The 25,397-nt window shown below is 38.4% G+C and overlaps 1 protein-coding gene across 5 annotated transcripts in view; it reads right to left on the bottom strand.

Moving 5' to 3' along the window:
• The window catches only part of LNX2 (ligand of numb-protein X 2), an 81,735-nt gene that overhangs the window by 29,573 nt on the left and 26,765 nt on the right, over nucleotides 1-25,397 (bottom strand). For 2 of the 5 annotated variants that reach the window (XM_045978544.1, XM_045978545.1), the window contains exon 2: nucleotides 5,788-6,300. In XM_045978544.1, coding sequence (XP_045834500.1) covers nucleotides 5,788-6,194 — 407 coding nt within the window. In that variant the 5' untranslated portion in view covers nucleotides 6,195-6,300. Of the gene's footprint in view, nucleotides 1-5,787; nucleotides 6,301-10,769; nucleotides 10,941-13,246; nucleotides 13,458-25,397 lie in introns of all 5 variants that reach the window. The other 3 variants (XM_045978548.1, XM_045978546.1, XM_045978547.1) reach the window with 3 other exon arrangements.

Genomic DNA, 25,397 nt, shown 5'->3' on the forward strand with positions numbered 1-25,397 from the left:
TATTAATATACGGAGAATTGGAATCCCACAAAAATGGCATATGTCATTTTTGAGAGAGAAGAGGGCAGAAGGAATATTTGAAGACATAACCAAAATCTTGCTGAATTTGATGAATCTTGAAAGCAGCAAGAGAAAAATACCTCATCTCACAGACATCTGAACCTCAGTAAGACTGACAACTGATTTCTCTTCAGAAACCATGGATGCTAGGAGGCTATGGTAAACACAAAGTGCTAAACGTGGTCCAAGAAGCCTATAACCAGAAAAAACATCCTTCAAAAACAGGAGAAATGAAGACATTCCCAGATGAAAAGTTTGTTGCTATCAGACCTGCCCTACAAAAAAACACAAAAGGAAGTCTTTCAGGTTGCTATGGAAGGTACTTAGTACCCCATATCCACATGAAGAAATGAGCGCTGGTAAGGGTAACTAGACAAACATAAAAGCATACAAGTAGTTTTGGGGAGCGCCTGGGTGGCTCAGTTGTTAAGCGGCTGCCTTCAGGCTCAGGTCATGATCTCAGGGTCCCAAGATCCAGCCCCACATGGGGCTGCTCAGCGGGAAGCCTGCTTCTCCCTCTCCCACTCCCCCTACTTGTGTTCCTTCTCTCACTGTCTCTGTCAAATAAATAAATAAAATCTTGAAAAAAAAAAGTAGTTTTGGTTTCATGCCTACTCTTTTATTTTATCTGATTTAAAAGACAACTGCAAAAAGAAATAATTATATTGTTTTGATGGGTATATAATGTATAAAGATGTAATTTGTATAACATCAACAGCACAAAAAATGGGGAAGAAATGAGCTATCTATGAGCTAAGTCTTTGTACTCTAGTGATATTACGTTTGTATTAATCTAAACTAGACTGTTATAAATTAAGATGTTAATTATAATCCCCAGGGAACCACTAAGAAAACAATTAAAAATATATATGTAAACTGGGGCGCCTGGGTGGCTCAGTGGATTAAGCCACTGCCTTCGGCTCGGGTCATGATCTCATGGTCCTGGGATCGAGCCTTGCATCGGGCTCTCTGCTCAGTGGGGAGCCTGTTTCTCCCTCTCTCTCTGCCTCCCTCTCTGCCTACTTGTGACCTCTCTCTCTGTCAAATAAATAAATAAATAAAAATATAAAAAAAATATATATGCAAACAGAAATGATAAAGAAATTAAAAGGGAATACTAGAAAATACATATAAATACAAAAGAAGGAAGTAATGGAAGAACAGAGAAACAAAAAAATGACAGAATAGCAAAATGGCAGACATAAATCCTGCCTGATCAGTAATATAAATAAATACAATTTATAAATATATATAATATAATAATTTAAATATAAATTAAATACTCCAATTAAAAGTTAATGATTGGCAGAATGGATAAAAAAATAAAAGATCTAACTGTAAGTGTGTCTACAAGAGACACACTTCAGATTCAAAGACACATATAGGTCAAAATTAAAAGAAGAGAAAAAGGTATACCATGCAAATAGTAACCTAAAGAGAGCTGAGTAGGTATACTAATTTTAGACAAAACAGACTTTGAGACAAAAAATTGTTTCTAGGGGGATCTGGGTGGCTCAGTGGTTAAGCCTCTGCCTTCGGCTCAGGTCATGATATCAGGGTCCTGGGATTGAGCCCTGCATCAGACTCTCTGCTCAGCAGGGAGCCTGCTTCCCCCTCTCTTGCTCTGCCTGCCTCTCTGCCTACTTGTGATGTCTCTGTCTGTCAAAAAACAAACAAAAAATTAAAACAAAATTGTTTCTACCGACCAGCAACATTTTATAGCGATGAAAAGTTCAATCTATCAAGAAGCTGTAACAATTATAAATGTAACTAACAAAAGACCCTCAAAGTCCATAAAGGAAAAAATGACAGAATTAAAGGAGAAATAGAGAGATCAACAATAATAGTTTAGGACTTCAATGCTACACCTGCAATAATGGATTGAACCATTATGGCCAGATAAGAACAGGGAAAGAAGAACAGGGAAAGACTTTAATAACACTATGAATCAACCAGACCCAACGGGACATCTATAGAACACTCCACCCATCAAGAGCATAAAACACATTCTTCCTCAGTAAACATGGAGCATTTTCCAGGGTAGACCATGTGCTAGGTCATAAAAAAAAGCCTTAATTAAATTTAAAGGACTGAATTACACACAGCATGTTCTCTAATCACAATTAATTAAAAATGGATCAGAGACCATAAAAGTCTTAGAAGAAAACAGGTATAAATCTTTGTGACCTTGGATTAAGCATTGATTTCTTGGCCATGACACCAAAAGCATAAGCAAAGAAAACACAGAGAAACTGGACTTCATAAGATTAAACCCATCTGTCCCTCAAAGAGCATAGGAAAGTGAAAGGACAATCAACAGAGCAAAAGAAAACATTTGCAAATGATATATTTAATAAGGCTCTAGTATCCAAATATATATAGGATGCTTACAACTTACCAAAAAAAAAACCCCATTATGAAAATCGACCACTGATGTTGAGCATTTATTTACATGCTTATTGGCCATTTAAATAATCTTCTTTGGAGAAATATCTATTCAAATTTTTCGCCCATTTAAAATTGTGGATTACTTGCTTTTTTGTTGAGTTGTAAAAATTCTTTATATATTCTGGATACTCATACTCTCATATGATTTGCAAATATATATATCTGCTTTTTACGTTATACATAAGAAAAGAATGCTGGTAAGAATGTTTGAAACCCAAACCCAAACCAAAGGCAGATGCTTAACTAACTGAGCCACCCAGGCACCCCTGAAATTCTATGAATTGATAAGAAACTTATCAATTTCTTTCAAATGAGTGAGACTGTGTGCAGAGATGCCACAGTCAGAATAATCATATTCTGTGACTCATGGTATCACTTGGTTGCCTGTCTGGGTTGGTTTTAAGACATGGCTGCAAATGTTTGGCCTGCTCCCATCACAAAGTGAAGCCCAGGTCCCCTGTCCCATTGAATCTGAGTGGACTACTTCAAACAGAGTGACAGCATAAGGGATAAAATGTGACTTCAAGGTTAGTTCATACAAAGCCATCTAGCTTCTGCCTTATTCATTGAAACACTGAATGCCACAGAAAAACTTAAAATACCCTGAGGCCACCTGTAGGCTTTCCTAGCTGAGCCAGTACCTCTGGTTTTCTCCACCAGGGTGGCCGGACATGTGAATGAAGAATCCATCTTGGAAATAGATTCTCTAGTTCCAAATGTTTTGGTCCTTGGCTTCCAGTTCTTCCCTGATGTGGCCCAGATTACACATAACAGGGACAAGTCATCCCTGCTGTGCCCTCTCTGAATTCCTGACTCACAGAATCCATGAGCAGAATCAAATGCTTGTTTTGTGTCGCTACATTTGGGGTGGTTAGTTTCTCAGCAACCGATACTAGAACATAGATTAACCATTCAAATGAAGAAATGTTAGCTGAATGTCAGTTTTTAGCAAAGGGATTCAAAGACTAGTAAAGACAATTCACAAGCCAGCATTAGATTCTAATTTGTGCTCCGCTTGCAGAGACTACTTAACATCAACATTTTTAACTGAAAACTAGAGAAAGGTCGGGCTGTTCCACCCATGTCTATTCCAATGGGATATAAAAATTATATTTTGTAATTTGCCTTTTTATTTTTCATAGTCAATAATCATTCTCGGCTGTTTATATCAAGCCAGTCACTCACCTTTTCAAATCATTCACCTTTTTCAATGTATCATTCACTATATAGGCTAGAGATGCTTTGGAAATGACTAAATGAGTAGCTCAAATATTAAAAAGCTTACTTGGAAAATGGAACTTGCAACTGGACATGAATGGTTAGCCTTTACCAACCTACAAATGAAAGGACAGTGTGCTGTTCCCAAGTTTTTACATCACCAACATAAACTGCTTGATCCAAAATACTAATGATACGTCAATTACACATTAAATTCTTGTAGGCATATTAGTTAAGTCAATATTCCTAAAAATTTATGCAATGTTTACCTCACTGCTCTCAAAATGATTGGTAACTGAACTGAGACTTTGTTCAGTTCTTCTAACATCCTCTAACTGATATTCATAAAAGAGTCACAGAAGAAAACTATTGCATAAAAGGCATGGTCCAACTGAGAGAAATAAGGCAAGCCTAAGATATTCCTCAACCTCAGTAAGCAGACCCCACCCAGAATACCACATTCAAAAGTCTGGTGTCGATTTGTACAAGGTCTCTGCAGTCGTGCTCAGATCCTATACCTGCTGGTGACTGAGGACACAAGAAAACCTAAGGCCACAAGCACTTTCACAAGTCTCTGTATCTACGCTACAGCTTAGATTTAAACAATTTTTCTATAAATCTTCATGTCTCTGACACTGTAAAAACATCTTGTTCTTTCTCACATATCTTAACTATTTCTAATGAGTATCCTCATTTTATAACACTGATATTTAGGAATAGAAGGACCACATATACACATGTCTACAGGAAACTTACTACCACATAGTAGTAGGGAACATGATTTGACCTGTGGTCAAGTCAGCACAGTTTATCAGAATTGTAAATAAGAGTATTAGAAGTTTAGGCCTAACTATACCATTAACTAGCTCTAAATCTTTGTGATTCAGTTTCCTGATTTGTAAAGTGAGGGGATGAAGTTAGATAATCTCCATCAATTCTATGATACCCCATATATTGTACTGTGAATTTCTCACAGCAATCCTAGCTTTCTATTGCACAGGTGGCTAACTCTGAAATCCAGAAATCAATACATTTATTTCTGTCATATTATGTGATTCTTCATACATAAGACACAGAGATATATTTTAACCCTTCCTAAGGGTATAAATAATTCTTTTTTTTTTTTAATATTTTATTTATTTGAGAGAGACAGTGAGAGAGAGCATGAACGACGAGAAGGTCAGAGAGAGAAGCAGATTCCCTGTGGAGCTGGGAGCCCGATGCAGGACTCGATCCCGGCACTCCGGGATCATGACCTGAGCCAAAGGCAGTGGTCCAACCAACTGAGCCACCCAGGCGTCCCAGGGTATAAATAATTCTTAAAACCCAAGTCTTTCACTAATGTCAAATTATAAAACTCACTAATTGGCTTGATAAATTACTTAACCTTTTAATAAAAAGCTTTATTAGAATAAAAATCCCTATCGAATGCTTTAAATTTTCCAACTCCTAGTTCTTATTCAGTCTAGTCCTTGAACACAGATTCTTTATAAGATCCTAACAAATAAAATCATGTACCCTCATTTCCATGTTGCAACCAAATTACCGTTTGTACTGCTTCCATAATATCCCGTGGAGTTGATGTACTATGGTAGTTTTAACCCTTCCCTACTGTTAATTAGATCGACTCTGATTTATTGAACTATGCACAATGCTGCAGTGAACACACATTTATACATAATTTTTCCTTCTTCTGGATTATTTCCTTAGGATAATAAGCTACATAAAAGGATACTCACATTCACACTTTTTGAAACAAACTGCTAAACTGCCTTGGAAAAAAGTCTATCACTATACCCTGTTGCCCACATGAATGTAATAGCTTCATGTCATACCAGCAAAAATATTAGTGGGTACTTCTTCACTGTAGTTTTCTGTACCTATGTTTTTGATAAATTGTCATGTAAAAATGCTGTTCCACAGAACTTATTTGTGTGTCTCTTGTATCTGATTTGTCCATTTACTTACTGATGTCTTGGTACTCTTCAGGAAGTTTTTGTCTGACTAACCTTTTTATAAACCCTAGACTTTACTTCTCTTCCCTTTATATTTTGTGCTTACCTGTTTTTAAGATGGGCCTCCAGATCACAGCGTTGCATAACATCTTGGCACACTGACGAAAACGGACATAACACTAATAATTTGTCCAGAAGCTTATGAACTAGAATACTGGACTTCTTACACAACTTAAAGTGGAGTCTTTTCCGGTCCAATGGACAAAAATCCTTCTCCTGTAAGAAGTTTTTGAGGCACTTGCAGCAGAATGTGTGTCCACAGGGGGTGTCTAGAGGCTGCAACAGAGGCTGAAGGCAAATATGGCAGACCAGGTCGTCATCTACTTCATTCTGGTAATTGTATAAATGGTTCTCTCTTGTCCAGTGCTGCTGGCCACATTCAAAACACAGAGGATTGAAGGAGGAGGAGGAGGTCTGCTCCACAGACACCATCTCATCACTTGTTGTTCCCATTTTGAAGCAACCAAAGCAGTTTCTGTATCTTCATACGTTAGACTTTCACTTCACGTATGGTTTCCTTTAATGGGCAATGACGTATCTGACTAAAATCAAGGTTTTTCTAGATAAACAAAACAAACCACAACTGTAATTAGTATCAGTCAAGAGGGGCTAAAAGTCATCAATATCATATTACTTAGTTAACTTCTTTTTTAGGTTAAAAAATAAAATTTAGATCAGGTGACAAATTAGTCATAAAATCCTAACAAATTAACTAATTTGCTAGCTGGTTAAGCTACTTGGCTACAACACTGCCAAGTTCTTGGTGAAAGAAGAACTTGTGATTAAAAGCAAAGATGCTGCATATGGTGTGACAGAAGAGAATCGATCCGTTTTACAGACTGAAATCCTCCAACACTTCGCTGCTCAACGGTAGTTTTTAAAGCCAATTAATCTACATAGCATGCTAATAATGCAAATTGAGGTATATTATGCAATCCATTTGCATCTGTCATCCCAGTCATGGTTCTTTGCTTCTCATTTCATGCATTTACATTGCCATACCAAAGACTGTGTCTTTGAAATGTTGCCTCAAGGATAATTCAGTGTCTATTTAAAAAAATGACCTTCGCCCTGTACTATGTTTGGAAAAATGGATTTCAAAATATGTATGATTTAAATATTCTCCATGTAGCCCAGATTATAGAAAGATAATATCTGTGCAAACTCTGTAAAGTGCAGTCTACTTTATGGCATTAAGGAAAAAGCCCACTGTCATTCAATTAAATTGGTACAATGTGTTATAAATTATAATTCCACCTATAATAGTATTATTCAACACTTTGATCTGTTCTTGCTTATTCAAAACAGCAGTTTGTGTGTGCGCGTGTGTCTGTCTCCTGTCCAACTACAGAAGGCTCTCAAAGCAGCCCCCCCCCACCCAGGTCAGTGCACCTCTAGCAAGGAATGCTGCCCTTAGGTTCCCCAGCAGCACCAGGGCTTAAAAATCAACTCCAGGGGCGCCTGGGTGGCTGAGTGGGTTAAAGCCTCTGCCTTCCGCTCAGGTCATGGTCCCAGGATCCTGGGATCGAGCCCCACATCGGGCTCTCTGCTCAGCAGGGAGCCTGCTTCCTCCTCTCTGCCTGCCTCTCTGCCTACTTGTGATCTCTCTGTCAAATAAATAAATAAAATCTTAAAAAAAAAATCAAAATCAACTCCAGAGGCAGCAGCTGTCTATATTCACCCTTCAGTAAATATTTACAGTCTCTAGTATGACTATACATTGAATAAGGAGACAGGAGAGGTAGGGAGAGGACAATTAAGAAAACCCAGTATTTAAAAATCAGCGTACTCCAAGAAAGCCATGCACAGGAGGCTGTTATGTGAATACAGAGAAAGATGAGGAGAACTGGTCATCCAACTCAAGTCTGGCTTTATAGTTGGAAATACTTTCAAAAGGGGAAAAGCACGCACAGCTGTGTTGTGACAGGGCGTCGGCCAGATGGAACAAGGCAAGGGCCCCTCTATGGAACCTCAAGGGCTTCAGAGCACCTGGCACACTTCGTAGTATGCAGCAGGTCAAAATATCCGAGGCACAACACATTCAGGCTGCGGGAATCATCAAACCTGGGCCTCCCCGCCACAAGAGCAGAATGGGCAGGACACCAAGTCAATGCTCCCAACATATGTTTCAATGAGAAAATTCTCCTCCCATCATACATTACGTATTTATCATTTTGTTTATCCAGAGTATTTATTAGAAAAATTTATTAGAAAAATTAACATTTTAACAAAGTTAACAAGAAGTGCCATGACGTATGAGCAGGTGGCCAGGATTCAAATGGGACGGCTGACCTTCGATACACTGTTTTGAAAAACAACTTAATAAAATAACAAGAGCAGCCTGGGATCTAAACTCCTATGGTACCAACATTAAGAGAGCAAATGTAACTCACAAGCCTTGTTCTTTACCCTCTGGGCATCATAACTTTTCAAACGTCAGTGCAAGGCATGTGAGATTAAGGAGAGAAACAGCATTTATCCCAGACAGACAGACTAGGTATTTTAATAATGTCTACAGACTCCAATTCCAGTTAGCAAGAAGACTCACATATCCTTTGCTTTTCTTTCTTTGTGATAGTGTTTATTCTAATTTTTCTTTTCCTCAAGAAAATATACTGCAATTCTAGCCTCCCACATAATGACTAAGAAAACATTTCTCTTGACTATTATGTTTTAGCTATTTTTTAAATCTCTAAATAACTTTTAGTTCTTTATCACAAAATCTTTTCATGAGGAAAAATAACATGTTCCCAGTTAAAATACCAAATAACAACTGCATTATCTTCCACCCCCGAGATACCTCTGTTACCATGACACAAACATTAAGTGAAAAATCACCCTGCGTCGCTCACTACCATGTGCTCATGCGTACTGACTGAAGAACCGCCAGGCTGTGCAGCGCAAGTACTGAAGAGCGCATACTCTGGAGGAAGTCTGTGAGGGTTCGAATCTTGGCTCTGCCACTTATGAGCTCTACGACCTTACTAAATGTCTCTGTTCCCTTCTCGTGTGTAAAATGTAAAATGGGGGTAACCATGGTGCCTATTTCAAAGGGTTGACATAAAGAAAAAATGAACATATAAAATAATAAATGAGTGTATAAACTAGTGCCTAGCACATCGTAGGTGCTGTATAAGTATTAGCTATTATTGGGGCGCCTGGGTGGTTCAGTGGATTAAAGCCTCTGCCTTTGGCTCAGGTCATGATCCCAGCGTCCTGGGATCAAGCCCCACATTGGGCTCTCTGCTCAGCAGGGAGCCTGCTTCCTCCTCTCTCTCTCTGCCTGCCTCTCTGCCTACTTGTGACCTCTGTCAATAAATAAATAAACTCTTTAAAAAAAAAAGTATTAGCTATTATTATCATTATTAAAGATAAACAGAAGTTCCGACAGATGTTGATTTGTAAAAAGCCAAACAACTTATAATTACTTGGCGAGAGATAAGGGTGATAAATCTAGTTCTTTCTTGCTTCAAAAAAACCCAAGAGCAAATTAAGTAATTATAAGAAAGAGGAGAGGTATTTCATGAAAGCCTTAGTTATATGAATTTTGTAAGGACCAAGGGCAGCCTGATCCTGTCTTTCCAACCCCTAATCCCTTCCCTCTACTCCCAACCCAGGCAGAAGATTTCATTCCTTCTTAGTGTGCAAGTCTAATTACAATACCTAATACTACTTCTTATACTCAACTGTGAGCTCCTTAAGAGCTGGACCTCCCACAGAAGAGCAGTTCAGTGAATGCCGCGTGGCCACAGAGATGACAATTAACTTGTGCACTCTTACTACATTTAGGCAGCCAGAAGTACATCTATGTTTATAGGAGGATATGCCCATGTTTAGATATAATTTTGAGTTCAGATATTCTATGAGCACAATCTGAAATATCAAAATGCAAATTAAGCAAGTCCTAAATATTCTTCATAATATAAAGATATGTATACATATGTATGATACGTATCTTCACAAACTACATTGTATGTTTAGCTAATATTCCAGGAAGAATAAAGAGATGGAAGTTATTAAATTGGCTGAGAATATTACAACACATTTATTATTATTATTATTATTATTTTTAAGATTTTATTTATTCACATGAAAGAAAAAGAGAAAGAGAAGCAAGCAAGCAAGCAAGCATAGCAGGAGCAGAGGCAGAGGGAGAGGGAAGGGCAGACTCTGCGCTGAGCAGGAAGCCCTCTGCAGGGCTGGATCCCAGGACCCAGAGATCATGACCTGAGCCCAAGGCAGATGCTTAATCATCTGAGCCACCCAGGTGCCCCTTACAATATATTTTAAATAATATCTTGAAAAATACCCAGTACACTGGAAAGGAAGTAAGAAGACATTGTTTCCTACCTAACTCTAGTTAGGAATAACAGGCTTGCCCCTCCTGGTTTATGAGACAAGAACACCCTGGAGCATCAGAGACTCTCAGGAAGAGCTACAGTTTTTCATAGTTAATTTGCAAACTCCAAAACTACATGTTATTCAGATCATTTCTCTTGAGGTTATTTTTTTTAAGATTTATTTATTTATTTGAGAGAGAGCATGCATGAGAGAGAGAGAGCAAGGGGAGGGAGAGAGGGAGAGAGAGTTCCTATTCAAACTCTACTTACTCTGTAGAACCCACCAGCCCCACTGAGTGTGGAGCCTGACTCTGGGCTCAATCTCAGTCCCTGAGATCATGACCTGAGCCAAAAACAAGTCAGATGCTTAACCAACTATGCCATCCAGGTGCCCCTCCTTAGATTATCTTTAATTCATATAGAAAGAGTCCTTACAGTCCTTAACTTTGGAGATCCAGCCCAGAAAAAAAAGTCCATGAGCTAAAGATTCCCACCAAAGTATGGTTAGATGGGAAATCCCTAGGGCTCCTTTGACTCATCAACTTCAAGAGTCTCAGGCTACTCTCTCCTCAAGTGTCCTCCCGGCAAACTCCTACTCAAACTCTACTTGCTCTGCAGAACCCACCAGCCCCCTCCTACTCCTGAGTACATCTCCCTTCCCTCATGCCCTTGCTGCTCTTACACATACCTTCATTTCAACAATTACTACATTTGCCTTCTTTCTTATCTGTCTTCTCAGCTCTTTGAGGGTGAAGATAGCATCTTCTTTATTGTTTGTATTCGCCATTCTTGGCGCACATTATGCACTAAAATTTTTTTTGTTCTCAGGCTCATATTTGGGTCTGAAATGTTAAGAGTGCTGAAATGTAAAATATCACTTTATAAACATACAGGAGAAGACCTTGCAATTTATGGCACTGCCAAGCAGTTGATATACTGGACCCTGCTCTATGATTACAAAGAATAAGATATAACTTTTTAGTCTTCAAAAGTCTGAGAATTTTGAAGTTATTTTTTTTTTTACCCGACATCAATACAAGAAAACTCTCTTACTGTCTATGTTACACATTCGCTTTGACAATGCCTTTGTATAAAGCAACGGGTGTCAAACTTTTACACCTAAGGATCCTTTATCCACTTGGGGTAACTGTAGCAGTTCCTTAAAAAAACAGCATGCAACTACCATACAATTCAGCTACTGTGCTCCTGGATATTTATTCCAGAGAAGTGAAAGTCACACATATACCTACAGCTTTATTTGCAATGGCCCCAGACTAGAAATAACCCGGACAACCTTCAGTGGGCGAGTGGGTAAACAAACCACGGGACATCTGTACTGTAGAATAGTACTCAGCAATAAAAAAGAATGAGTTATTGCTGCACACAACCTGAACGAATCTCCAGAGAATTACGCGGAGTGACAAAAGCCAATCCTAAAAGGCTCCTTACTACACTATGCCATTTAGAGAACGTTTCTGAAGTGACAATGGGATTGTTTAAATAGTCATTTGTTAATAAAACAATAAACCCATTACACACCAGGATTTTTATGAAAAAGTTGTTTATGGAAAAAACAAAACAAAACATTTCTTTTTCCAAAATAAGAAATATAGTGAGAGAGAGAGGCCACTGTTTTACATCTTTGTAAACCTGGAGCCTCAAATCTGTACGTTTTCAATCTGTGGTGAGGTCACATGTATCCTCTGGAAACTCCACTGGGCACTCATGAGCGAATGACAGCGAGAAAGGCAGATAACGTCTTACCATTAGTGGGAAAACAGTGTTGACCTTGCGGACCCAATAGAAGAGAATAAGGGACCCTGGGTCACACTTTGAGAACAGCTGGTACAGAGCACTAAAGGGATCTGATAGTTTTTTTCACAAGAAGTGGCACTTAATAACTAACACTACTGTTAAAAAAGACAGAAACTGAAAAAGGTAAAAATGCTGAGATAAGCCCGCACTGGAGGAGTCTGTCTTTCCTGGAATAAAGCTCTCTCCACAGAGTCTTTTCCTACTGGGAGATGCATGTCTGGGTATTTAGCTATATAGGAATACTTAGCATGCTAAATGATGGTCTTAAATGGATTTTTTTTTTTTTTAAAGATTGTATTTATTTGACAGAGAGAGAAAGAGCGAGAGCACAAGCATGGGGAGCGGGACAGGGAGAAGCACGCAGCCCGATGTGGGGCTAGATCCCAGAACTCTGGGATCATGACCTGAGCTGAAGGCGATGCTTAACCAACTGAGCCACCCAGGCGCCCCAAATAAATTCTATTCTTAATCAAAACTTACTTCCTATTGCATGTCACTAAGAAAACTACCAAAGAGCAGTTTTCAACAATTCCACACATACAATTCTCTCATTTTTCTACATAAAACTGTAATTTAGCACACTTAAATATTTGTCAACCCTTCTTATGATGTTTGAAAAGCCATTTTAAAATTCTTAAGATGCTACTTGTAGTAACATGTACCCTATTTAATAATCTAGAAAATTAGTAAGCTAAGCAAAAAATGCTAGAAGCAATGAAACTTAGTCTCTAAGCTCTATGCCAGCTGGGTAACTAGGTCACTATGCAATTAATTCTTTCATTCACCAAATGTTTATCCAATGTCTACTACGTGCTAGTATACCATATATATTCTGATGCCTTGGCTTCCTTTGTATAAACTATCAGCTTTGCCTAGATACTAATTGATCTCTCGCTCACTCGCTCGCTGTCACACACACACACACACACACACACACACGGAGTTAAATGTAGCTCTAAAATTCTTATGATTCTGTCTTTTTATACATAATAAAATGCTCAGTGATAAGTCATATTTACCTGTCACCCCAAAATTTGTTATTGTTTTTGATAACTTCAAGATCTTATATTTTTACAAAGTGGAGGTTAAACTGTGGTGAGCAGAGAAATAACCAATCTGAAATGTCCTTCTACCACTAAGTCTTCCAATTTTGAACCACTAAGCTATGATGAAAAACTATTTTAAATGCAGAAAGATAAAGGCCAAAACCAAACTGAATTACCTCTCCAAGTCTTATAGGTTCAGATAGTGATACTAAAGCTGTATTTTTAAAAATCATACTGTATTATGTTACCTTAGAGTAATTTAAAAATAGAATTGATATAAAACTATTTCGAAAAAGAAACATACCATATGGAACGTTAAACATGTCTAGACAGTTAAGTATCCAGACAAACCTCTGCCAATAATTAAAGACCTCTGTGGAAAGAACTTTATTCCAGGAAAGACAGGTTCCGGCAGCACGTGGGCTCTTCCCAACAGCAATCCTTACCAGCCAGCCAAGCTGGGGCAATTTCTAACGTCTTAGAGAGTGTCACAAATTCCAAAGTATTGCATATACCTAGAAGATGCAGGGTGGGTGGTGGGAGGGAACTACAGTTTTCATTGGTTCGGTTTTATTGCGGATGTTTACCAGCTGGCTATTATTTAAATGCTTCTCTCTATTACACTCAAAGGCAAGGGCTCTCATCTTAATAAATTATGTTTTCTTCTAAATGATGAAAACGTTCTTTAACTTCTTGCACAGTACATACAGAAAACATTTGTTTCCAAGTGACTGATAAGTTCTTAATTTTAAGGTCTTTTCAAAAATCTCTAATTTTAATGATTATAATTCCTAACTCTCAATTACCCATGGGAGTGAAAAGCATCAAAAGAGCCCCTGGAGTTAGAGTTTGTAGAGTTTGAGACCTAGGTTCAAAATCTGGCCCTGCCCCTATTTCACTAGCAATGTGATATCATGATGTGCACAGCACTTAAACGTCTATAAATCTCAATTTCCTTGTGTGTAAAGTAACAATGGTTTCTTGCTTATATACAGGATTACTGTGAAGCTAAAAACATTACATGGCTGGAAAGAAAAAGAAAGACAGGGAAAGCAGTACGCGGAGAAGGGCAGCTTTTTATGTAAGGTGATCAGGAAGAGGCTATCAAGGGACACTTCAGTTAAAACCAAAAAGTGACTAGAAGGCCACACAGGTACCTGGTATAAAAATGTCTGTTCCAGACAAGTGCAATATAAGTATAAAGGCTCAGAGGAGGGAATGTGTCTGGTGTGTTCACTGAACAATGAAGAGGCCAGTGTGGAAGAAAGGAACAAAGCAGAGAGAAGAAAACAGGTCAGAGCAGTAACTGGGGCTAACTAAATCTCGCAGGGCTTACAGAACTCTGGCTTTTACTCTGAGTAAGTACCTTAGCAGGATCACTGTGGGCTGTTGTGCTGAAAACACGGTGAAGGGGCCAAAGCTACAAGCACTTGGGAACCGACTGAAATAGTCTAAGTGAGAGAGGCGATTGAAAGAACGAGGTGCACATGTCTGAGCTCAAGAGAGAAGACTCAGTTCTGGATGTATTTTGAAGACAGACCAATATGATCTGCTGATGAATAAAATGTGTGCATGGGCTGATGGTGGGGGGCAAAAAGTCCTGGATGATCCCAAGGTTTTTGGTCTAAACTGGAAAAACAGAATTAACATAACTGAGATGCAGAAGTGTATCAGAGAGGAGGTTAAATGGCTCGGCTCAAGCTTGGACATCTTAAGGTTGAAATGACATCAGATCTCCAAGTAGAGACCCTGAGCAGGCAGCTAACTATACAACCCCAGCTCAAGGGAGAGGACTGAGCAGGTCATACAAATTTAGGAAGCATCAGTGTATGGAAAGGAAAAGCGTATAGACTAGAAAAGATCACCAAAGGAGAGTGGATGAGTAAGCAGAAGAGAGGCCAGGGGACTGAGCCTTGAGACAGTCCAACATTATAAAATCTGTGAGATAAGAAGGGACCAAGCTGAGGCGGAGTGGACACTGTGGTAGGAAGAAAATTAGGAGGACAGCGAGCAGAAACCAAATAAAGTGCTTCAAGGAAGAGGGAAGAACTGACTGTGTTAAATCCTGCAGGCAAGTAAAATAAGATTAAGACTGAGAAATAAGCCTTGGATTTAGCAACATGGAATTCACCAGTGACCTTGATACAGAGTTTTGGTGGAATGAGAGCAAAAGCTTCCTGGAAAGAGTTCAAGAGAGAATTGGAAGAGAGGAATTAGAGCACAGACAATTCTTTTGAGAAATCATGCCATATGGGAAAGGGGGAAATCTTGAATTCTGGGAGGAATTGAGACTATCAGAGGTCATAGCTCTCCCCCCACCCCCTTTAACAAAATGACACTTTTCAACCGCACATTGTCAAGTTTATTTTATTTATATACATCCTTAATTCCTTCCTCTTGCAACATATCTCCCAATTCCCCGTCTGAAAGTGAATTCCCCATCCCCGTCTCCCCCGACTTGGCAGCCTATGTCATGTTTCTTATCTTTCTTCAACCTCTCTTTTCCCTCCACATGAAGTTCATGTCTTGACAGCTTTAAAAATGAAAACTGGGGCGCCTGGGTGGCTCAGTGGGTTAGAACCTCTGCCTTCAGCTCAGGTTGTGATCCCCGGGTCCTGGGACGGAGTCCCGCATCGGGCTCTCTGCTCAGCCAGGAGACTGCTTCCTCCTCTCTGTCTGCCTCTCTGCCTACTTGTGATCTCTGTCTGTCAAATAAATAAATAAAATCTTTTAAAAAAATAAAAATGAAAACGAAAACAAAAGATTGGTCTACACTTATTACCCTTTCTCCCCGCTTCGTTTCACCTCCAGTATTTCTGAAATGTAAGACCATCAGTGCAGACTTCAATTCTTTACCCAAAGGGCTTCCGTCTCCATCAGCCTGAGATGGTTTTGTTGTGGCCAGAAGTGTCTAACTGCCAAGTCTCATGATCACTTCTCAGTTCCAGCTTCTTGCTTTACTTCCCTGCCATTCACTAACTGCCCTCTGAAATGGTGAATAAAATTTTGATTCCTTACCAGCAAAGTGTAAGCATCCTAAGTTCTCCCAAACCGCTCTAATTGAGGTTATTTTTATTCTTTTTAATATTTATAAATCTGACCATTTAAAATACAAGTGTAATACCTAATTTTTCCTTTAGTTGTACCTCTTTGACTAACTTTCTATGATTATTATACTTATTTCTCTTCTGAGCACTTCTATATCCCTGGCCCATTTCTTTTTCTATTAAATTATAGTGTTTTTCTTGACATGAGGTTAACATATTAGTTATAAAAGCTCTTTGGCTGGGGCGCCTGGGTGGCTCAGTGGGTTAAGCCTCTGCCTTCAGCTCAGGTCATGATCTCAGGGTCCTGGGATCGAGTCCCGCATCGGGCTCTCTGCTCGGCAGGGAGCCTGCTTCCTCCTCTCTCTCTCTCTGCCTACTTGTGATTTCTCTCTGTCAAATAAATAAATAAAACCTTTAAAAAAAAAAAAAAAGCTCTTTGGCTGATTAAAAAAGTCTTTGATTATAATTTTCCCCTAGGCATCCTATATGCCTGCGTGTCCACTGACAACAAAAAGTTGTCCATTTTCATGTAATTAAATACATTCATTTGTCCCTTTAAAAATTCTTCCACTATTCTAGTCCTCCATAACAAGATGATAAAGATGTGCTGTATTTTCTTTATTTGTATAGTTTTTAATAAAATGATTATCACACTGTTCTGGTCAGTATGTAATATGAGAACAGATCTACCTTTATTTTTCTCCCAAGTTATTAGTTCCCATATATCTGACTCACACTTTCAAAAACCATGTCATTATTTCCTTCTAAATGATCCTATTATAGCACTTTCTAATGGTACTTCTAGGCTCCCAACACCCTATAACTAGAACCAGAGAAGCCTGTCTCTTTCCCACTCTCTGCCTCATTTTCCACACCCAGTCACCAAGTTCCCACCGACCCCCACTTTGTGCGTCCTCCGCCCTCCATCCATCCCACCGCGCCCAAATCAGACTGCAGTTACCTGTTGCACCTGTTCTTTTAGCCACCACTCAGAAGGGTTTTCAGGAACGCTCCTCCTCTCCTAGCTACCCTTTACGACACTGGTATTATTTTCTTCACATTCTTCTGCAGCACCCAGTTGCTTCTACAAAAGGAAAGCCAAGTTCTCCAACCTGGCACTTAAACCTTCCAGATCTGGCTCCTCTAGTTTCATTTCCTGACACAATTCTACACATTCTTACCCTTTGGCTATGCTAAAGTACTTACAACTTTCTGACCTCAGCATGCTAGTCCCTCTGCTTGGAATTTCCTCTCCTACCTTGTTGATCTGCAGATCCCCTCTCCACTTAATGGTCAGCTCAAGGGAACCCTCTGCTACACAGCTGTTTCTCATCCACCCAAACAAAATCACTCACTCTGTCCCTTGAGACACCATTTATTATTATTTCATTATGCCCTTCACTGCTGTAGTGAGCTCTCACTTGCTTAGACGTATCGTCCCTGCTGGGCATCCCTTAAAAGCCAGGTAGCATGTCTTACATTATGCATAGGCCCAGCACCTTGTAGCTGCCTGACACAGCATGTCGTTAATAACAATCTCAAGACTGAAAGAGAAAATGAACAAATGAGTCCTCTGCTTTCACTTACCTCGCCAAATCTGGATTCTAGCACTAGAATTTTCCCATTGCCTCTGTTCTAAATCAGGCTCCTGTTACTTCTTGATTGCCTCTTGTTTCTCGTTTCACCTCCCCATGACAAAAGATGATTTCATGACAAACGACCATGATTCTATCATTTCCCCTTAATGGGAAAAAAAATCTGTTAATAGAAGATAGGGCAGGTATCTTAACAGGATATATCTGACTCGTATTCCCACCTCTAAGGCTCCAAACCCCAGGTTCTAGTCAGATGCTTCTTCAAACCACCCCCTGAACACAGACCTCATAACACTCTGTTTCCAGGGATTGCTGGTTTGTCACTCTTCTCGGATAATATCTTCCTAGTCTCTTCTTCCTTTTTCTCCCTTACTTCCTCCTCTTCTCACCTCTGCTATTCCTCTGCACCCCAGCATCACACTTCCGTTACTCTTCCCACCAATTTCCTAGACTTCTTCCCTATTCCCTACTTATCTTCTTAAATAGAAAATAAATATTATTATATATATGCACGATTCTTCCACATAAAGCATGAAAACTAATTTCTTAGTTTTTCTGCCACCTCCCTTAATGTTTGTCACCTGTCTCTCTGTCTCTCTCTCACAAAGATACCACAGAGAGAGAGAGAGAGAGAGAGAGAGAGAGAGAAGAGAGAGAACTTGTAGTTTGTTGCTGCTAATCCGCTCTAGGCTGGGCATTCACATACCCAAACTTATTAGGAACTTGGAGCCAGGAGCCAGGCTTGGTAAAAAAAAAAATTACAAGGTGTGTGGCTTCCGTGAAGCAAATTGGACGCACATGGTTATAGTGCTCGCCAGTCTTTTTCAAGTCTGGTATTTCACCATTCACCATTCTTCCTAAAGAATGAACTCTAGGGGCGCCTGGGTGGCTCAGTGGGTTGAAGCCTCTGCCTTTGGCTCAGGTCATGGTCTCAGGGTCCTGGGATCGAGCCCAGCATCGAGCTCTCTGCTCAGCAGGGAGCCTGCTTCCTCCTCTCTCTCTGCCTGCCTCTCTGCCTACTTGTAATCTCTATCAAATAAATAAATAAAATCTTTAAAAAAGAAAAAAAAGAATGAACTCTAGAGGTGTCTGGGTGGCTCAATCGTTAAGTGGCTGCCTTCAGATCAGGTCATGACCCCAGGGTCCTGGGATGGAGCCCACATCAGGCTCCCTGCTCAACGGGGAGTCTGTTCCTCCCTCTCCCACTCCCCCTGCTTGTATTCCCTCTCTTGCTATCTCTGTCAAATAAATAAATAAAATCTTAAAAAAAAAAAAAAAAGAATGAACTCTAAATTAGAGTCCTCGATGGAGTAAAAAGAAGTACAATTGGTCAGGGAATCTAGCTGATCTCAAGAGAGACCCAGCACAATTAAGTTACCAGAGCTGTGTTACAGCTTTGCCAATGTGAAAACTCAAGAATGGTTAGTTCCCCCTCACCCTCTGCCCCTCCAGCTCGTGCTCACTCTCTCTAATAAATAAATAAAATCTTTAAAGAAAAAAAAAGAAGAAGAAGAAGAACGGTTGGTTCCGGTGAACTAAATCCCTTTATCCAAATGTGTAAGTGGCTTACTCATAAATTAAAATGTCATCTTAAGATATCATGTGAAATATAACTGCCAAGCAGATCAGGTGTAAGGGGGTAGATTTTCACTTGTTTGGTGAGCCTCTCACTCTGGATTTTATATGTATGTACATATATCTTACCTGGAATACATATATATGTATATCCTTTTGGTGGCGTTCACCACGATGGCATCACAATGCATCTCCTCAGCTTACCTTCATTTTACACTTTACACATTAACAGGTTTTACTTAGAAATTTGACCTATGAGGGGCGCCTGTGTGGCACAGTTGGTTAAGCGTTAGAATCTTGGTTTCAGCTCAGGTTGTGATCCCAGGGTCCTGAGACTGGGGAGCACTAGTGGGGCTCCGTGCTCAGCAGGAAGTCTGCTTGAGACTCTCCCTCCTTTTCTCTCTGCCCTTCCCCCCACTCGCACTCACTCCCTCTCTCACATAAATAGATCTTTAAAAAAAAAAACTTACCTATGAGATTTACCATTTTCAACTATAATCTAGGGAGAGGAATTATGAAATTAAAAAAGAATCAAGTCATACTATAGAATAGGGTTACTTCTGGAACACTGTTTTGTAGAATCTCTATTCTTAAATATGGGATGTTCAGATTCCTTTTCAATTTCTCAAAGACTGACAGTTCTTGAATGTGTTTTTAAATACTGTAATTTTCTGTCCTGTTAGAGCCTCTAACTTAAGATAAATATTACGAGAAGCTTTTGAAAAGTGGCAATAATTACTACTAGGTATTTCAATGGTTTTATTATTAATATTAAAAGACAGACAATTTAAGAAACAAGAAATTTCACAATTCTTATTGGTTTCTATATCTTAGTCCTAAGTAATACCTCCACAAAAATCTAATGGTTTTGTTGAAAAAAAAAAAACAAAACACTTAAACTTAGAATTATACACATATAATTCTAAATTTTACATATATAATTCTAAATTTCAAAGTTTTTTCAAAAAAATGGAATATTTTCATTTCAAAAAATATACATATACACATACATATAATATGCTACTATTTGACATAGTCATTTTCTACTCCCACATTTTATATTGTTGCTTCTTTCCTCAAATTTATTTATTAAGAGAGTGGACTTACAATTTTCTACTATAAAATAACTGTTGCTTAGCAGTCCAGTATGAGAACTTACCCTGTTTCTAGAAGCCATCTGACTGAATCTGAAATAATCTATGAACTACTCCATATACACATACATAAATCTTAACACTTTCAGAAAAGAAAACCATAATTAGGATAGATGTTCAGCATAAGCTAATACAAAATAAAAAAGCAGAACAATAATTTTTCCACAATTATGGAGGCTTATATCATTTCTCTTGATGTACTAAATATATTCGGAGTTCATCATAACACCTTAGAATGTTTCTTCACTTTTAAGAATGCCTATATTGGGGCGCCTGGGTGGCTCAGTGGGTTAAAGCCTCTGCCTTTGGCTCAGGTCATGGTCTAAGGGTCCCGGGATCGAGCCCCACATCGGGCTCTCTCCTCAGCAGTGAACCTGCTTCCTCCTCTCTCTCTGCCTGCCTCTCTGACTGCTTGTAATCTCTATCAAATAAATAAATAAAATCTTTTAAAAAAAAAATGCCTATAGTGTCTGGACTAGTAGGAAACAGAGCTTAGGGAATGTGAAAAATATCCTTAATTCCTAGCTTTTTTTGCTTAAACACAGAAATTTAAAAATATACTTCCCTTTTTATTTAAATGATTCACATAAACAAGTAAGCAATTATAAGATAGTTATCAATTACCTTATATTTACAACATTTCTTGTTATTAAGTACATGTTACCATATGGTATAAACAACTCAGTAACATATGCTTATTAACCTTCTGAATGTTGAACGTGTCCTTCTAACTACATTTCTGCAGCAGTTGGAGACGTACAATAATACACACGAAAAGTGCTGTGTTGCAATGTACGTATTATGTACATGGGGAAGTAAAACGTATGATGCGTAAAATATTACTTAATCATAAAACAACTTATAGTCAGGCTTAGTAAAATTACATTAAGGATATGTATACTATTTTTAATGTAGATGAAATGCTATTAACTACTCAAATGTAAACAGCAAATACTAGCTGTAGTATGCTTAATAATTGAAAAGGACAGTTAGATGAGTCAGTCTTTATACTATACAATTTACAAATGCTTCACACTTCTTTTTTTTTTTATTTTTTATTTTTTATTTATTTTTTCAGCATAACAGTATTCATTCTTTTTGCACAACACCCAGTGCTCCATGCAAAACGTGCCCTCCCCATTACCCACCACCTGTTCCCCCAACCTCCCACCCCTGACCCTTCAAAACCCTCAGGTTGTTTTTCAGAGTCCATAGTCTCTTATGGTTCGCCTCCCCTCCCCAATGTCCATAGCCCGCTCCCCCTCTCCCAATCCCACCTCCCCCCAGCAACCCCCAGTTTGTTTGGTGAGATTAAGAGTCTAATACCAAATTTCAGAGTTAAAGGAGGAATGAAAAGATATTACTGAGTATATTAACTTCTGATAGAAAAGGAGTTAATATAAGTTAATTACTGATTTTAAAAACATTTTCCCCCAAACACTATTATCTTCTAACTACCATCTGCCCAGGCAATTGCCTTTCTTTTTTGGCAGGGGTTGGTGGTGGGGGAGATTAAGTATGTTTATCATTTAAAAATATTCACTTAAAATTTTTTAAGCCATATATTATACTAATTTATATCAGTAAATTATAAATCATTGGCCAACTGGTCAAATAAAAAGTAGCTACATTAGATTTAATATATTTGTTCTTTAACTTAAAACAACATACAGAACACTAAAAGCAGTACTAACTGGGATGGGGATCACAGGTGACTACTTTCGTCTTATGTTTACCTGTGTTTTCTAAAATGGCCATGAGCAACTTGTATAATAAAAATCGAGTTCATTTGTTAATTTAAGAAGTAATACATACTCTCCAAATTAACAAAATAGTGTGTGAAATTGATAAATGAAGAAGGGAAAGAAAGAAAAGAGGACCTACATAGGGATGGGGCATGTGAGGACAGGTCTCTAGCTTCTTAGCAAATTCCTACCATTCAATGGTAGAAGCATGACATGGATGGAGTATAAAGATCTTGAGAATCTCTTTGACATTATTATTTCTTTCCATATGCTAAATATAAAAGTCTAGATTAAACTTTCCTAAAAGTGGAGGATTTCAGTAACACATCCCAAGGCAGTGTTAAAAAAGGACTAGCTAGATCAAGAGGATTCCAGAGAAAGGGGATCAAATAAAAACAGCAACTTGTGTTACAGGAAGTTCCCTATTTCTGTAAATGCACTCACTCAGAGACAGCCACCCCAGTGAAGCCAGGCATGTGAGATCTGAATAGGATCTATCCTTCCATGCCTCCCTGGATAAATAACTGTGGAGGCCCAGAGTTTGGCCAAACACCTGAGGGAATTAATAAAGGGAAAGTTCACTAAATGGAACAGGGAGGCTAGAAGAGGGAGCCATACCACTCAACAGTCAATTACAGGAAAAACAATCAATTACAGATTACAACAGAAGAATCCTTAACAGGAAAGACTCATTAATTACAGGCCCCAACAGGAAAAGATGGACATTGCATCTCCTACAAGGAATCAGCTGCCCCTGGCAACTCAACCAATAAGAAACCATCATCACCCTGAACTCTTGTTTTTCTCCAAGGGACTTTTGTTCAAAACAACCCCTCCCAACTTCCTCCTTCTTCTCCATAAAATAACATTCCTCTCCTTTGTGGGGCTTGCCCATTGCGTGGCAAACCTTGCATGTCTTAAATTAAAATTTTCGGCTATTCCCAAGTAAACTCATTTTTGCTATTGAAGTAACTTTTATTTTTAAGGTTAACACTCGTAAGAGTACAAAAAGAGTTTATGCCATTGTATCTAATCTTTTGCACAAAAAGGTCTTATTAGCCTGTAGAATTCTACCTGTGAAGAAGTCCCAAGGACCAAGGGGTCCTATTTTGACCCTGTCCATCCCAATGAAGAGATTAATAATCTAACAGTCTTTGATCAACTCAAAACAAGTGAGCCCAGTTATTCTCTGCCTATAATCCTATAATCTTACAGGAGTATAATCCTGTACTCTAATTTTTCAGCTTCTTTATATCTCAGGTATAACTGCAACCACCTACTACGACTATTCTTGGACCATTCTAGTTCATTTAGTGCCCATCCAAATCTGCTTACCACCAGAAATCCAATGACCCATAATTTGCTCCCTCCCCACAAATCCTCTTCAAATACAGGTTTCCCCCACTATCTGAGAGCAGAGCATTCCAATGAAATCTTTTGTAAGTTGAAATGGCATAAAGCAAAGAAGCAATCACTATTAATTTATATGGAAGGATTCCTGAGCATTCCCAGACCCAAAAAATAACCTCTCTTAAGCTTTTCTGATACCTTAGAACACAACTTGCCAAAAGATGCACAAAATAAATGGAGACAAAGCACAGATGCTCACAGACACAGTTCAAAGCTTTGGTGGTTTGATGGCAAGATGTGGAGCTCAGCTCCCCAGGAAAGGCTGTGGGGCCGCTCTGGCCACTCTGTCCCATCCGATGTGCATGGCCTCTGCTCAAAACACAATAAATGCTGGCTGCTATTTTTGCTTTTGGGTTTTTTTTTCTTCCTTTGTAAAAGCAAAAATCCTCTTTGGAGTTCTTTCAATTAGTGAAAACAGGTAGGTCCTTTGAAAAAGCAGAGAGGCAGAACACAAATTTTTGAAAAGCGGGGATACCTGTAATTTTGACTATGTAACTACTCTTAATAATAAAATACACACATATTTAAAACTGAGAGCTTCAGTTAAGCACGAGAGCCAGATTTTCAAACGTAGAGGTGTTAAAATGGCGGTTGCCTATTTTATTGAGTTAAATAATTCTACCAACATACAGAAAACATGGAAATTAATGGCTTTTGAGAAATTTATTCATCTTTTCAAAATATTATGTCAGGATATTGCTTCTGAATGGATTTAGAATTTCATGGCCACAGATATTATACTGTAGCCTTTAATGTAATTTTAATTACATTAATTACATGCATCTTTAATGTATTAAATTGTACCCCATAAATATTTACTGAGTGCCCAGTATGTGCTAGGCTGGGAACCAGGCAAATAAAACTGAGTATCTAATCCACAATTCTATTAATTGAATACATTTGCATCACCATTTTCAACCTGTATATATATATATATTTTTTACAACAATAGTTTTTAAAAGAACAAATTTGATCAAAACTGGAAGTAGAAAAAGAAAAATTCTTTTTAATTTGTGGCTCTTGGCAGATAAAATGTTTTCAATGTACATTCTCTTCATTTTATTTCACTGGAATGTAAAAAGCAGATAGAGATGTAGGGTAAATGCCCATAAAAGGATCCTTTGGCTTAGAGAACAATCATAAAGCAGGCCAGAAACCCATTACGCAAAAATAAATATTTTCAGGGCACCTGGGTGGCTCAGTGGGTTAAAGCCTCTGCCTTCAGCTCAGGTCATGATCCCAGAGTCCTGGGATCAAGCCCCACATCGGCTCTCTGCTCAGCAGGGAGCCTGCTTCCCCCTCTCTCTCTCTGCCTGCCTCTCTGCCTACTTGTGATCTCTGTCTGTCAAATAAATAAATAAAATCTTATTTTATAATAATTATTTATAATTATTTTATTTATATTAAAAATAAATAAAAGTATCAAAAATATTTTCAATTAAATATGACTTATATAATTATTTGTACTTATAAATTGTGAGGATCACTTTTAATCTACATGAATACTGAAGTATCCAGTTCACAGAATTTACAGATTCATTATTTAACTAGATGAACTTTATTTCTAGAAACAAATTCTAACAGAAAAGATAGGGAAAGGAATGGGCGCACTGAAAGGATGTTAAAGTTAGAGGTGGGGCCAGCCCTTAGATCAATGCTAGGTCACAAATTTTATTTTCTTAATCTTTTCTCTCCTCATCTATGTCCTTTCCTTTCTCATATTTCAATATTACATTCTCTACCCTTACCTGCCTTTTCTTTTTTAAACAAAATCTAAGGAAATAATCTCGATAAACTGGTTTGTATAAGATTTATGAAAATTAATATACTACCTTGTTCTAAGGACATTTGTATATAACAGAAGACAAAATGAAATAGTAAAGGAACAAATCTTTGATTAATTTAAGATATTGCCAAAGAAAGATATCT

This window comes from Meles meles, chromosome 14 (assembly GCF_922984935.1).
Source record: "Meles meles chromosome 14, mMelMel3.1 paternal haplotype, whole genome shotgun sequence".
Taxonomy (NCBI): Eukaryota; Metazoa; Chordata; class Mammalia; order Carnivora; family Mustelidae; genus Meles; species Meles meles.